General features: G+C 41.9%; 1 protein-coding gene across 1 annotated transcript in view; it reads right to left on the bottom strand.

The window, feature by feature from the left end:
* UGCG (UDP-glucose ceramide glucosyltransferase) overlaps positions 1–14132 on the bottom strand; it is a 38073-nt gene that overhangs the window by 19401 nt on the left and 4540 nt on the right. The window contains exon 2 of the mRNA XM_040239418.1: positions 1035–1176. Coding sequence (XP_040095352.1) covers positions 1035–1176 — 142 coding nt within the window. The remainder of the gene's footprint in view (positions 1–1034; positions 1177–14132) is intronic.

Raw genomic sequence — 14132 nt, 5'->3', positions numbered from 1 at the left:
TGCATTTCTGTAATGTGTCCAAACAAGTTTCTCCTTAACCACATAAATGCCTTAATGACATAACTAACTGGAAAAGAACTAAGTGACAAAAATCTAAGTGAAAAACTCGAGCTCTGGAGAGCAATACAACTCAGTACAATACAACTCCAAATTGTATTTTTTAAAAAAAAAACTCATTCTGAAGAATAAATTGATTATTGATTCATCCCACATGTTCATAATTAATGGATACATATGTTCCTGGGGTTATTTTAAGAAACTCTTTAAACCCACAGCTAACTTCGGAAACTATTTAAATGTCATGACTATTATCCTACAAGAATGGCAACATAAAAATTTCTTAACTAAGTTTCAAGAGTGGTTGAATACAGACGGGAAAGGGTTGCATGATAGTTAAAAAATTGAAATGTGAGATTAAGTTCCACAAGGATAAATGCATATCCTTTTTCATTTTCACTGCAACTCTCATGAAGTAAGATTTTTACACTCAGACTACTAGGCACTGCATTGTTGAGTTCCAGGAGCTTTACTCGGGGATTTCAAATTCATTCAGATCAGGGGGATTCCCTGTGGCTCAGCTGGTAAAGAATCTGCCTGCAATGCAGGAGACCCAGGTTTGATCCTTGGGTTGAGAAGGTCTCCTGGAGAAGGGAACCCACCCCAGCATTCTTGCCTGGAGAATTCCATGGATAGAGGAGCCTGGTGAGCTACTGCCCATGGGGTCCCAAAGAGTCTGACAAGATTGTGCAACTAACACTTTCACTTTCAATTCAGATCAACATACGGGTAGTTAGAAAAGGAATTAATACCCCTTCCTCAATTCCACTTCTGTCCTGTGACAACTACTACTATTATTACTATTACCACTACTATTAATACTGCTAAAGCATAAATTTGATGAAGCCAACACCATTATAAATTTTTAATAACTTCACCTGATACCGTGTCAAAATTCCTCTGTGTTTACTATGAGTTTTTTTTTTTTTTAAAAGGTATGGTTCAGTCCATTCCTATGAGTACAACACTGCACTTACCTTGGGATAATCCAATTCAAAGAATGTTTCCAAGTTGTTGATTAGGTTAGGATCTACTCCTTTCAGTGGTTTCAGAAGAGACACCCCTGGCAGCTTGCTATATGGCTGTTTGTCTGTTGCCTTCTTGTTGAGGTGTAATCGGCTAAAAAGCAAATGATACAAATATTAACATGCATTTCTAGAGAATGTCTTAGTGCCAAATCTATATAAAGTATGTATCAAGCTACCAATAAATTACTGAATTCTAAATTAAAAAAAAATTAATTGGCAGCTTTTTAAAGGGGTCTCTGGAAAGGAAAGAAAGTATTAATAGCACAACGTTAAGGTTCCAGTGAGGAAAACCTAAAGGAAGCAGAGTGAATGTCCCAATGAAGGCTGGAGCTTAAGACTGTTGCTTTTTGCTGTATTCTCAGATGCCAGAACTATGCCAGCCCTGGAGCAAGCATTCAATACATACTTGGTGAAGGAATGAATGACAGTGCTATTAGCCCACACATTAACTGCCTTTCCTCCCAAATCACCATCAAGGTGGCCAAAGAACTATAAAAAGAGCAGAAGGAAAATCCCTATCTTCACCAGAAAAGCATGGAAGTGTAACCAGAAAAACCTGAGAAATTTCTGTAATAGTCCACACAACAACAAATTGAAAGAACTACCAAGCCAGCTTGCATGGCAAAAAAGGAAGTGGGATACCTAGCAGAACTCCCAATGTTCACAAGCTCAGAATGGCAGTGATGGAATGGAGGGAAGCTGAAGGTAAGGGAAAAAAAAAAAACTCAATGATGAGAGAAATCTCTATTAAGACACTGAAAGATAAACCAGTGCCACTGATTCCCAGATAAACTGGCCAAGGTTCTCAGAGCTGCTCCAGCCCAAAGGGTGGTGTAGCACAGCAGTCCTAAGAGGGAAGCTTTACCAATTAGGGAAGAGATAATGTGTCCCAGTTCAGGTCAGGGGTGTCACAATAAAGAGTGTTTCAGCAGAGTGCTGAAGTTTCTAAAGGAAGCCACCAAAGGTATCTTCCCTCCTCCTATGCGAGTCTCCAAGCACTCAACAGTAATTAGACACTGGAACAATCACAGGGCCACCTCCAGGGTATTTTAAGATACATTCTTCCACATTTTAACATCTCTGAAATCAACGGCATCTTACAATCGCTGGCAGCCAGATGGCAGCCCAGACTTAGCAGCATGGAAACCATCCCTTCTGGAAGATCAAGAAGATGCCCATATCAATGCATCTTAGGTTAGATGAAATAAGTTCACTACTACCAATAGTCTATAGCAGTTAGTCACAGGCTCACTCCCCCAATTAAGGCAGAAGTGTGCTGCAGCAAATATCTTGCGTTTCAGATAAGACCATAATGTATCTTTGTGGAAAGAAAAGCAGGCTACTACCTACAAAGGAAAAAAATAAAGCAACACAAAAAATTTTAAAGAGCAGCGTGGTCTTGGTCTCTGATCCACAACCCTGAACGCCAGAAAGTAACGAGAACCATCTACAGCACGCTGCTCTGTGTGGCAGCAGTCCACAAGTTGCTTTATACTGGCTGGTGATGAAATGGAGAGAAAGTATTTAGAAACTTTTCTAGCAGTTTGGCATTGCCATGCCATCCAAGCATATGATCAGTCATTTATTTTTACTGTAGTTTACCAAAGTGTCAGTCCATGATAGATTGGAAAACTTGAAAAGAACTGATCCTTTGCCACAGACCAGTTTGGCAAACATTGATCTATAGGGTTCAGCCAGAGGGCTGGATGACCTAAAATTTATATAACCACAAATATGATCACTATTCCGTTGCTAACAAAATAGTAGACTAGATGTCTGGAGAAACCCACTCTGTAGAGAATATCTAGATGGCCAGGGGGGGAAAGTTTATATTTAATTGGTTGAAACAGTAATATATCCACATGGTTCAAATCACTAAAAATATTAAGATGTTCATATCAAGAAGTCTCCTTGCCATCTCTGTTCCCCATCAGTCTTATTCCCATCGTTACCTCCCCAGCATTATTAGTTTCTTACTCATCTTTTCAGAGATTTTTCAAAAATGCATACTAAGCCAAAACATACATAGATGGAATTCTTATATAATATTTATAATTTTCTCTACTCTTTCTTAAAGCAAGCACCCTGAAAGCATGTTTTAGGGGCTTCCCAGGTGGCGCTAGTGGTAAAGAAGCCCCCTGCCGATGCAGGAGATGAAAGAGATGCCAGTTAGATCCCTGGGTCAGGAAGATGCCCTGGAGGAGGGCATGGCAACCCACTCCAGTATTCTTGACTGGAAAACCCCATGTCAGGCTACGTATGGTCTATAGCGTTGCAGAGTCAGGCACAGCTGAAGCAACTTAGCATGACTTAGGACACATGCAGAAGCATGTTTTTAGATATGTGACTAAACTGTTATGATAAAAAGGAAAACGTCCCAGGTCAGAAATGAATAGAAACCTCTGAGTAAATGAATGCTGGATATAATATTTACACTGGGACCATCTGCTGGTCTCTAGTTACCTAGAGATGAAAACAAGCCTGAAACAGGAATGACTGAAATCTGTTCCAAGAATCTTGTAGAAATATGGAATCTTTGAAAGGCAAAGTAGAAAACCCCTGGCCCACAGAGGAAAGATGGGGATGCTGCCTAAACTGGATTCAGTCCAAAATAAAATGGAATAAAAGCAAAAAGTCTTCCTGGAAAAACCTAACTATGTGGGTTTTGGGACCCAGAACCCAGAATACAAACTGAAGGTGTTGCCTGAATAAAACCCAAGAGATGGAATGAGAGACCATCATATGTGACCATGAATACATGATAAGAACCACGTAACATCTAGAAATGAAAATGGTGGTCACTGATATCAAAAACTCAATAGATAGGTCATAGGTCATATACACAGTTCAAAAAACAACTGGAGAACTGGAACCAGGTTTGAAGAAATTATCCAGATTACCGCATAGAGAGAATAAGAGGCCAAGACACTGAAATCATGAAAGGGTTTGAGACATGGATGATAGAGTTAAGAAGTCTAAAATCCCAGTAGCTGTTATCTACTAATTCAACTGTATGATCACTGAAAGTGAAACTGAAGTCGCTCAGTCGTGCTGACTCTTTGCGACCCCATGGACTGTAGCCCACCACACTCCTCTATCCATGGGATTTTCCAGGCAAGAGTACTGGAGTGGATTGCCATTTCCTTCTCCAGAGGATCTTCCCAACCCAGGGACTGAACCTGGGTCTCCTGCATTGTAGGTAGACACTTTACCGTCCGAGCCACCAGGAAAGTATGATCATTAAGTGCTATTAAACTAACAAAACATCCATATAGGGTGATGGCCAATTACAGAGAAACCTAGCCCACTAACACACTGCATTTGGGGAGGCTTTAGATTAAAAACAACAATAATTTAAACTGCTACACAGTCTGGTACTGACTCTATTTTTCCCTTTTTCCTCTTTGTCTTCATTAAGACATCTTACTAATGCTAATATATTTACATAATGCTAATTTAGATATACGTCCTATCCTTTCATATCAAGAATGCTGCATTTTATCAAAGATAGACTGACCTGCCAGATTACCATGAAGCTTTCTCTAGGTTTATGGTGAAGTAATTGCTGATAAGTACCATGTCTGAAATTTCTACTCAAGATTATTATATTATAAGTCCAACTATATTACAGGGCCTTTAAAAAATTCTAATTTGTGCCTCCTCCCATTATCTATGTATGTATCTAGCCCTCTCCCTCCCTTCTCCCCTCCTCACAATTTTCTTTCCACACCCCAACGGATCATCTTGCAGTATGCCAGGTAGGATACCAGAGTACTACTCTGGAGAGCATTGTTTTGACTTAGGTAATAAACACACACATGCAATCATATAGGACTCTGCTGTGCGCACAGTGGTGCTCTGTGATTACTAAGCATTCCCTTACTGAATAATCTCTTTCGACTCCAAATGTGTATCAGGCATTATCCTATGCACTGGTAATATAACATGATGAGAAAATAAGTGTTCGTCACCAACTTGTGTCTGACTCTTTGAGACCCCATGGACTGTAGCCCACCAGGCTCCTCTGTCCATGGAGTTCTCCAGGCAAGAACACTGGAGTGGGTAGCCATTCCCTTCTCCAGGGGATCTTCGTGACCCAGGGATCAAACCCAGGTATCCTGCACTGCAGGCAGATTCTTAACCCTCTGATCCACCAAGGAAGCCCAAGGCACACTCCATACTGTCAAGGAACCGGGGTTTAATGGGGGCGGTGCCCACATACAGAAGCCGCTTCTACTCACAGAAATGATGCTGATGGTACCCTGGCCTTGGCCATGGCTGGTGTGTGGGAAGTCAGTCTGCGCTTTTCAAATGATAAACATCAGCCCGTTTACCCGGAGTCTCACAAGTGGCCTGAATGGTGGAACCCCCAAAGGGGGCCAGTTTCACGAGTGGCCTTGACAGAGCCCTGCAAGGTCTCCTGGTTTCAAAGCAGTTTTTGAGGAGCTCAGGTCAGGATTTCTGCATTACACGGCATGAACGTGAGCTTACAGCCCCCACACCCTGCGCAGGATTTCCTGCGGGTGCTGGTTTCCACCCTGAGCCTGATCAAGTGATTTGCTTCCTTCCAGGATCCTGGGATCCCTTTTCAGCTTCAGCTGCCATCCTGGGAATCCACTTCTACCTTCCCCTCATGCATTTGGCTTGCAACCTTGATGTTTTTGTAGGAGAAGCAGGGAATACTTTTTTTTGGCTACATAACACATAAAGTTACATGAAAGTACACAGCTCACTGAATTTTCTCAAAGTGAAACACCCATGGAAACAGTAGCCAGATCAAGAAACAGAGTCTTACCAGAACCCCAGAAGCCTGTGCGTGTCCCCTTCTACTAACTACCCTCTCCTCAAGGTAACCACTATTCTGACTTCAAGTATCAGAGACTGATTTTGCTGGCTTCAAAATCTATCTAAATGGAGTCCTATAGGATGCATTCTTCTGAATCTGGCACCTGAAGACACACTATAGTAGGCTGTTAAGTCTCCAGGATCCAACAAAACAATGATACATAGTGTGTTCTCAAAAGTTTTTCAATTTTATTTTTTAATTGAAGTATAGTTGATTTACAATGTTGTACCAATCTCTGCTTTATAGCAAAGTGACTCAGTTATAGACAAATTGACATTCTATGCATTTTAAGTTAAATAAATGAAGAGTAAAAAGTGGTTGGCTAAATACAGTTGGAAGAAATGGTTAGTCCAGAGAGAGAAACATACGAGCCATCCACAGTTTAGTACATACATATGCTCTCCAATGGGGCATGCCATTGGCAGTTGGTTACAAGCTAATATAATTAATATTTACATAACTGGTAATGCATAAGAAGATCAAGAGTGGAAAGAGCCACAAAGAAAGTGAAGCCACAGAAGGGTTTGTTAGGCTGGGCTGTTTCCATTTTGAATGGGTTCAAGAAAGAATAACACTGGATGCTGCTGAGAGGACAAGGTAAGACCTGAAATGTCCACTAGAATGTGTGAACACTGGTGACCTCAGAGTCCTCTGGGCAAGGGGCAGATCAATAAAAACGGTTGAGAAGCAAATGAATGAGAGGTGAGTGGTGATAACGGTGAATAAACACTAGTTTCTCCTGAAATCTGACAGTGAAAAAAGGCCAAAGTTAGTAACCAGGTGGAGGAGAGTTTTTCAGCTTAATTTTTACTTCTTTTTCATTTTTAAAACTTGAGTATAAACGGTTAGCGGAAAGAGCTAGTCAAAAGGTAAACAGAGAGGAAATAAAAATTAAGGAATGGCCTGAGAAGATCCACAGTGTAAAGCAGGAGTCAAGGTAATGTGGCATGGATGAGGGGTAAGATGGTGAGGATTTAGAAGAGGTGCTGCCAGTCAGGGGTGTCAGAGCTAAAAATGGAAACAAAGTATTGCCAGAGGCCAGCACCGGCTCAGGGGTAAGATCTGAGCCCATGAGTGTGTAGCAGTTCAGTCCACGTGACTGCATGATAATCTCCATTTTCAGGATTCTGAACACAGAGAAGCTATAAATTATGAGATAGATTCAGGATAACTGAGCAGACTGATCCAGGGGAAGGCAAGGGCAAGATGAGGAAGTGAATTGTAGTGGAGAATTCAGTGAAGCCAAGTAGCACACAAGGGTAAACAGCCCAGGGCAACTGTTCTCAGCCAAGAAAATCACCTGGGTGTGTGTGTCTGTCTGTCTGTCTGCCTGTCTGCCTGTCTGTGTGTGTGTCTGTGTGTGTGTGTCTGTGTGTGTGTGTCTGTCTGTGTGTAAATTCCTTACTGAATCTCTTGAGTTGAGGCCCAGGCAGCAGCATGCTTTTTTTGTTTTGTTTTTTTAAAATCTTCCCCAGTGACTCCAATATGCAAAGTTGAGACCCATGGGGCTAGGAAGTCTGATTACTGTAAGAACAGAAGATGGCAGAGATGGAAACTCTCAGAAAGATCAGCTGTTACAGGACGCATGGAAAACAAGAAGGCTCCAAGGAGCCGTGCAAGTTGGGGAAGGGTTGGAGAAGAGAGAAAGAATGGAGCTGTCTCCATAATGATCTAAATGTTGCCAGTTATCAAAAACTTAAGATTCAGAGCAACTGGAGAAATTTCCACACAGACATTCTATCCCTATGGATTACTTCGGGGTTACTTTTTAGGTTACCACCTGCAGTATATACAGCATATTGGTTTAAATAGTGAGTGCATGTACGCTTAATCGGGTCTGCCTCTTTGCGACCCCATGGACTGTAGCCCACCAGGCTTCTCCCTCCATGGAATTTTCCAGGCAAGAATACTGGAATGGTGGCCATTCCCTTCTCCAGAGGATCTTCCCCTGACCCACGGATCAAACCTGCATCTCCTTCATTGGCAGGCAGATTCTTTACAACTGAGTCCACTAGGAAGGTCACAGTGAAGTTTAAGAGCCATGGCTGGAAGGAGACTGTCTAGATTTCTGTACCAGGTTCACAGTTAACTAACTGTGTATCCCTGGGCAAGGCATTTCTTTATCTCAATTTGCTCTTGTTTTTTAAAGTGTGGCTAAGAGTGCTCACTTACTTCATAAAGCAGTTGTGAGAAATAGATGAGATTAAGCCACAGAGTAAACATTCAGTGGTAGCTATTACTAGCAATTTTTCAAAAAGAACATTTTTCCACTAAATGTAACTCCTCTGAAATATCATAGTACTGATTAGAGATTTTGAGAGATCAAACACAAATGCAATGAATATAACCAAAAAGGAAGGACTGGAAATTCATATACTTAGAAGTTATTTCATATATGTTTAAAAAGTAATCCATTATGTTGGTTTTTCTTTTTAAAGATAAAGTCAACTCTTATGTCTTAAGGAAAACTAAAAGGTGGGGGGCGGGGGCTTTCCTGGTGGCTCAATGGTAAAAAATCCACCTGCCAATGTAGGAGACATGGGTTTGATCCTTGATCTGGAAAGATCCCATATGCTACGGAGCAACTAAGTCCATGCATGCACCACAACTATTGAGCCTATGCTCTGGAGCCTGGGACTGCAACTGCTGAGTCCATGACCCACAGCTACTGAGGCCCGAGCACTCTAGAGCTCACACTCTGCAACAAGAGAGACCACCACCACGAGAAGCCCAGACTCCACAACTAGAGGGCAGCCCCCACTCATGACAAGTAGAGAAAACCCTGTGTAGGAATGAAGACCTAGCACAGTTAAAAATAAATGAATGATTTTTAAGTGTAAAAATATTTTTTTAAATGAGAAAAAAAAAAAAGACTAAACGGGGAAAGTGAAGTTGCTCAGTCGTGTCTGACTCTTTGCGACCTCATGGACTGTAGCCTCACAGGCTCCTCCGTCCATGGGATTCTCCAGGCAAGAGTACTGGAGTGGGTTGCCATTGCCTTCTCCAGGGGATCTTCCCAACCCAGGGATCAAACCCGGGTCTCCCACACTGCAGGCAAACGCTTTACCATCTGAGCCACCAGGGAATCACTAAAAGGGGGGAAGGGAATCATTAAAAGTCTCAAATCACAGTTAAAACAGAATAAATCAAGACATGGGATAAAACATTTAGTGCAAAGTATTAATATATACTGTATTTACGCTAAAATTATATTCAAGGTTAAAATTACACTCAAAATTTAGGAACTAATTTAAAGTTCTATAGGTATAATCCCAAAGCGTAGAAACAATCCAAGTGTGAGATTGAGAGACTTTAAATGACACAAATTATTATTGCCTAAAAAGGACCTGTTACTGTTTTCTTAGGTGAGCTCCCCTTTAAGACTATTAAAAGGGTTCTCAGCTGGGCAGAGGTGCTGGCTTTTCGAAATTTCTCCACGCTCAGAGCCTGGCTGAGAATTTGGATTCTGCAGTCACAAGAATCCCCCTTCCCTCAGCTCTGCTGGAGGAAGAGACTGTCACCCTCATACCTGAGAGGCAGAGGCATGATGATTTTTCCACAATGCAGCAGGTACAAGGCACAAAGTGACTACTGGTTACTATGTAATCCAATCAATACCGCCTTCTATCATGGAGATATTTTGAGGCATTCCAAAGGAGTCTATTCTGTTTGGCTGGCCATTCAATCACTACACCTAACACAGTCCCCAAAACAAAGTCGACAATGCAGCCTTCCTCCTGGGGAGAAAACACCCCTCCCCACAGCTTCTAATACCTGGAAAGTTCTCATCAGTGGCAGCAGATCCTAGGCACCAGATCCAGAGTCTGGGATTTTAATACTAGTCTTAAGTTCTCTTGAAACAGAGAGAGTTTCACAGGAAACTCTCCTAACACCCCTCCTAACTCCCCTCCTAACACCTGTCCACTTAATTGTTAGACATCTGATTTTATTACATTTTCAGGAACACATTAAGTAAGAAAGAGAAAGGGATAGACCATGTATATGCTAGTCAATGGTTTGATTGGCTTCGTTTTTGAAGAACAAAATAATCTTGAAACTAAGGGAGCAACTGGGGAAAACAGGAAAGCATGGTAAATTTTCAATACGTGTCATTTTCCCAAGGCATTATTTCTAAGTGACATTTTAAATTGAGAGCTGGAGTCACTCCTCCATCAAAAAGAAAAAAAAATCGAATTCATGTAATTAAGGCCTGTTACTGTTAAGGACAGGGAGTGGGGTACTCACAGCAAGCTGCTGCAGGGCAGCAGCTGCAAGCCCAGGGAACAGAAGGGCAGGTACCATCTGGGGTGCCTCTCACAGTACCAGTTACTTCAGTCTAAAAGGTCAGGGGAGATGAATCACAGGCAGAGAGAGGCCCACAGGGTCTTGCTTTCTATTGTGAGCTAAAAGGACATCTCTTCAGAGAACACTTCAAAGAACTCCAACGGATGGTAAGGAGTATTCGGGAATGTTCTTCTGGACTTTATGGATGCTTTGGCTTGATGAATCTTAATTGGCTCTCTGCACAAGGGTTTTTTGACTTGTGAACTGATGGGATGGCCGTGCTTTTTCTCGTTGATTTTCATTCCCTAACATCTCAGTCTCTAAAATTGTTACTGTCCTTTCCATCGTTTTAGCTTACTGCCTTTGAATCTTTTAGTCCCCTTTCGGCCCCTCCTCAACAGTTTGTTTAATGGTTGGTATCATTTAAAAATAATTTATTTTATGGTTTTGTATTCAAGTTGAGTTTTGAGCAGGAGAGGGGAATGAAGGGAGGGCCTGGAATGAAGGGAGGTTTCTGGGAGAGAGGGTGGGCTGGTCTCTTCCCCGTTATCAGCCCCTGGCTGCTGCTTCCCAGGGGATTTCCCAGGCAAGAATACTGGAGTGGGTTGCCATTTCCTCCTCCAGGGGATCTTCCCCACCCGGGGACAGAACCTGCTTCTCCTGTGCAGCAACCTTAAGACAGCGCTACATCTACCAGAAGTGAGGCGCAAGAATTTCCCTCAAAGCTTCTAAGGGGAAGATAGATTCCTTGAGGGCAAAGTTCACCTTGCTTAACAGCCCCAGACTGTGCTGGTTTTATAGCTCTGCTGCACAAATCAGTTGAAGCGATTTATTTGACACTGGGAATTTTCTCCTTTGTTCCACGCCATCAAGCTTGTTAATATTTCATGTAAAATTAAGCTGATTGCTTGATCAGCAGATCCCATACTTCATATCGTCCATCCCAGCAATTCCAAATGATAAAAGGCTTCTTTTGTTGCTGTTTTTAGCTATGAATGTTCTCCAGAAGGTTGTTACCGTGTCTGTGATCAGTAAGTGTCATGATTCATGTCACCTCCATATAGCATTTATCTTCAAAAATGGTACTGCAGCAAAATGGGCTTCATTAGCAAAGCACACCACATCACAAAACACGCCTTCTGGTGCAACATTAATTCTGTAGACAGAAGACCCCCCAGAGAACACAGAACAACCCATCAGTGAGTTACCTTCATAGGAAAACACAAACTATTTCCATTGGAAACAGACTTGTACACTACAGAACACAAAAGATTCCGTCACCTTTGTTACTTTTGTTCCCTCGCCCTCCCCCCGCCCCCCAAAACAACCCTCTAACCCTTTGGTAACAAAAGAGCTAGCCAGAGTGTGTGGGGAATAGAGCAACGTATTTTGCTAACAGCAACAAGTAGCTTTGCATTTCCCCAAGGGTAGATCCAAGTATACAGATTATTGAAGGCATGACAGGTATTCCCTTTGGAAAACCCTGGGGGGATATTCAGATCTAACAAGTAATTTGTAGGTAAACATGTGATTGGGCTTCCCTGGTGACTCAGAGGGTAAAGAATCAGCCTGCAAAGCAAGAGACCTGGGTTTGATCCCTAGGTTGAGAGGATCTCCTGGTCTTCTTGCCTGGGGAATCCCATGGACAGAGGGGACTGGTGCGCTACAGTCCATGGGGTCCCAAAGAGTTGGACACAACTGAGCACAATCAGGATCATGTGACTGATACGGCATTGTTTCTATTTTAACCCACAATCAGAAATAGTGAGACAAAGATTTCATTTGGTCCAACTCATTTCATGAAAAGCCACGGCCACTGAATCCATCCCAAGTTCTATCCATCTACCTGAAATCACAATGGCCAAATAACACTAAGTTAATGAGTGATCAAAAATCCCACCATTACTACTGGGAAAAAAAAATCAAAGATTATTCATTCGACATGCAATGATCAGCTGTCGAGTAGCACTGAAGATACAATAGTAAATAAGACACCTCCCCACTCCCCAAAGTTTACAATCTTAAGTGGGGAAAGAGACAAGAGAACACATAGTTTTTTAGATGGGTAAATTCAAGATACAATGGAAGGACGTAAGAGGGGGTGCCTAACCCAGTAAGGAGCTAAAGCTGAACGAAGAGGAGTTAGTAAAACAAAAAGGAAGGGAGGGAAGGAAGAAAGGAGAGAAATGGAAAAAAGGAAAGAAAGAGAATTCTAAAAAATTACACTGCACATTCAGAGGAATGCCAGTAATTGAATGTGGCTGGAGAAACAGGCACAGGAGATGGCTCACCTCCTCAAGAATTACGTCTTATTAAGGAGTTTGAATTTCAACCTGAAGGCAGTGGGGAACCTTGGTAAGATTTTAAGCACATGATCCAAGATTGCTGCTCCAGAAAGATTAGGCCACAATAAGAAAAACAAACTAGATAAAGAGCAGCAGCTGCTGCTGCTGCTGCTAAGTCGCTTCGGTCATGTCCGACTCTGTGCGACCCCAGAGACGGCAGCCCACCAGGCTCCCCCGTCCCTGGGTTTCTCCAGGCAAGAACACTGGAGTGGGGTGCCATTTCCTTCTCCAATGCGTGAAAGTGAAAAGTGAAAGTGAAGTGGCTCAGTCGTGCCCGACTCTTAGCGACCCCATGGGCTGCAGCCCACCAGGCTCCTCCGTCCATGGGATTCTCCAGGCTAGAGGACAGGAGTGGGGTGCCATCGCCTTCTCTGATAAAGAGCAGAGCTGTAGGTAAAAACACCAGCAAGTAGAGATAGTTCAATAGTCTAGGGTAGAGATAATATATACTGAACTAATGATGTAGGTAGGAAAAGGGAGGAATGATGAATTAAGAGAACCACCACTAAACGGTAAATTTCCATTTTGCTTTTTTTTTTGTAATGTCCATTTTGCTTTTTAAAGCTATCACAATATTATCCAATTCCATAACTCCCCAAGGCTCAGGTTCAAGGGGCTGAACTACCTGATTCATGCACCCCAAAGTGGTTTGGGCAACAGTGGCCCTGACTGAGCAAAATCTGCCCAAAGTCCAACTGCATCCTCAGGACTAAACCTGGAAAATAAGCTCTCCTCGCTTTACACTCTACTAAGGCTGAGAACACCATACATTTAAGGCCAAATTTAAAAAAAAATCATATTATCTAAAAATAATATCTGAAATGCTAAAATTTTCATTAAAAACATAATTACTTTCTGACAGGCAGTTTAGCAGTTATCCTGATACAGTGAGTACTTAAACTCTACTCAAAAATTGTGCAGCAGGTTTAAAAGTTGTTATACTAGAAAAATTAGGAAAGGCAGAATTAACTTGAGAAAAAAAAATCTTCAAGAAAAGAACGTTTAGTAGAGGGCAGTTAATATTGGATGGATATAGGAGTATTGCCACTGTAGTACCGTGGCACCTCCAGTCAATTAATAGAAAACAAAAAGCTATCACTAAACATTAGGATACCACACATAAAGGGGAAAAAATGATTAAGTCCAAGGAGCAAGAAGGATGGGGAGCTGAGAGGAGAAAAAAACAAGGTATCTTGCTTAGAAACTCTTATCTAGCAGAATGGTTCCTAATAGCTAAAGAGGGAAGAAAAAAAAATTGGTTCCAGACTTTTGTATGAATTAGCCACAGTCCCCCAGCTATCAAACCACAGGAGCTCTCAACAAAAGAGAAAAAGTTCCATAAAAAAATCACTTAACTAACTATATCGCCTACAGACGATATAATCATTAGTTTCTTTTTTTTTTTTAAGGAAACAATCTTCAAAATAAGAATTTTGAATTCTTGAATTTCAAATGCTCTAATCTAAAAGTTATCTTTAACCTTATAAGGGGAATTCCCTGGTGGTCCAGCGCCTTTATTGTCATGGGCCTGGGGTTCAATCCCTAGTCAGGAAACTAAGATCCCACAAATTA

Source organism: Oryx dammah, unplaced genomic scaffold, assembly GCF_014754425.2.
Source record: "Oryx dammah isolate SB20612 unplaced genomic scaffold, SCBI_Odam_1.1 HiC_scaffold_1, whole genome shotgun sequence".
Lineage (NCBI taxonomy): Eukaryota > Metazoa > Chordata > Mammalia > Artiodactyla > Bovidae > Oryx > Oryx dammah.
This window is presented reverse-complemented; position numbering and strand designations above follow the sequence as displayed.